This window comes from Limulus polyphemus, unplaced genomic scaffold (genome assembly GCF_000517525.1).
Source record: "Limulus polyphemus unplaced genomic scaffold, Limulus_polyphemus-2.1.2 Scaffold2456, whole genome shotgun sequence".
Classification (NCBI taxonomy): domain Eukaryota; kingdom Metazoa; phylum Arthropoda; class Merostomata; order Xiphosura; family Limulidae; genus Limulus; species Limulus polyphemus.
Window position 1 is genome coordinate 42,877 of NW_013668066.1, and position 1,670 is coordinate 44,546.

The following is a 1,670-nucleotide window of genomic DNA, read 5'->3' on the forward strand; positions in this document are numbered from 1 at the left end:
TCAAAATGGATTAAGCATTAGCAACGATGAACATTAGAATTTTGGTATTAATATTTCTCATTTCCTGTTAACATGAGTTTTGGTAAGGTCAGTAATAATTAAAATTGAATAAAATTTTATATCTTTGTGCAAGTTTTACATTGAAATATTACTCCAAAAGGCTAGTATCATAATGGTTATGTGAGCACAATATAAATTTGAAAGCTATACAAAATAGTGATTTTGGCACAAAGAAATAATTTCATAAATATTATGTTACACACAGTATTCAATAATTTAAAATTTCCACCATAAAAAAAATTATTTTTATAACTTGAAATTGTACTTATAAAAGTTTGGAACTTGTATAAAACTTTGAATACTAAAGCTATCATGAAACATTTTAGTTTTGAGCATCGGGTAACGTCATTAGGTACCTTGTAACCTGAGCCAGAATCTACACTATTATAAGTTCATAAGACAGGGGAGACTGGACTTAGTAATTGTGTGGTGAAGGATAAATTGTTTAACTTTCTCTACTTGTATTAAGGTTGTGTAGAAGCTTGCTTTTATTCAAAACTTAGCAAAATCTTAAATTTAAACTCTTAAATATATTGATGATGACAGAAAATCTTGTTGAAACAAATGTACCTTGAATAGAAAATCTAATGGTCTGGTGCCAAACAATAGTCATTCATGATTGAACAACGTGTAAGAAAAGAAAATGAACCTAGTCTGTATGTTGTGTTTTCTTTTCACCAGGTGGTGCTGTCATATTTCCTGATAGTCAACTTTTGAGCTAAATCTTCAGTTCCATCTTTTCCCAGACCATGTTGGTAACTGCTAAAGTTAAAATGATACAAAACCTCTAAGCTTGATGATGTCTCTGTGGTTACAGTTAATGCATGATCACAAAAGTAAACTAGTTTATTATTGTTTTTAACATATTTCTTTAATGGGAATTTTCAGAGGAGTCTGTTTTTGCCAGTTCTGAAACTATTATTAACATAACTATGTTGAATGTTATACAAGCATAACTTCCAAGGTATCTTGTACTGCCAAGAATTTTCTAACTTAAAAGGATACAAAACAGAAGAGAAAAGTAAGCTGGTAATGTTGAGTTATAAAGATGTTATAGCAGTATTTACTATAAGTCTGAGTTTCATTTCCTAAAATACTAAAAATTTAGTGTTCTTAGATAAGTATCTTAACTTTTCCTATGAGGTAAGCATCCAAGGAAAATTATATTTTAAAAATAAACTGAATTCAAGCTTTGTTCTTAATTACATTATCATGTTTGCTTAACAGTGATTCTTTGAAGTGTCCTTAGCATAGGGTTCTTTGCAACTGTTGTAAAAAAAAAGTGAGATATACGAGGATTGTGAGAAAAGTATCCGACCTTTGGCCGGGGAATAAAACTGGCATACCTGGAGCGTTGGAAACCTAATCACCCTCAAAGTAGTCTCCTTGGCACTCCACACACTTCTCCCAGCGGTGCCGCCATTGTTGGAAGCATTCCGAGAAAGCCTCTTGCAAAATGGAGTTTAGCTCGGCTGTCGTTGCAGCCATAATGTCCTCTCTTGTCTGAAATCGCGTTCCTTTCAATGGCACGAGTACGCACCACAGGGTCAAACAATCACCAAAGAGTACTACAGGGATGTCCTCCGTCGCCTACGTGATGCTGTGCGGCG

At 33.4% G+C, this 1,670-nt stretch overlaps 1 protein-coding gene across 2 annotated transcripts in view; it reads left to right on the forward strand.

Annotated features, from left to right (window-relative positions):
• LOC106467003 (protein-L-isoaspartate(D-aspartate) O-methyltransferase-like) overlaps positions 1-1,664 on the forward strand; it is a 39,936-nt gene extending 38,272 nt beyond the window's left edge. For both annotated transcript variants that reach the window (XM_022395084.1, XM_013927313.2), the window contains exon 8: positions 742-1,664. In XM_022395084.1, the coding sequence (XP_022250792.1) occupies positions 742-763 (22 nt within the window). In that variant the 3' untranslated portion in view covers positions 764-1,664. The remainder of the gene's footprint in view (positions 1-741) is intronic.
• Positions 1,665-1,670: the final 6 nt, after the last annotated feature.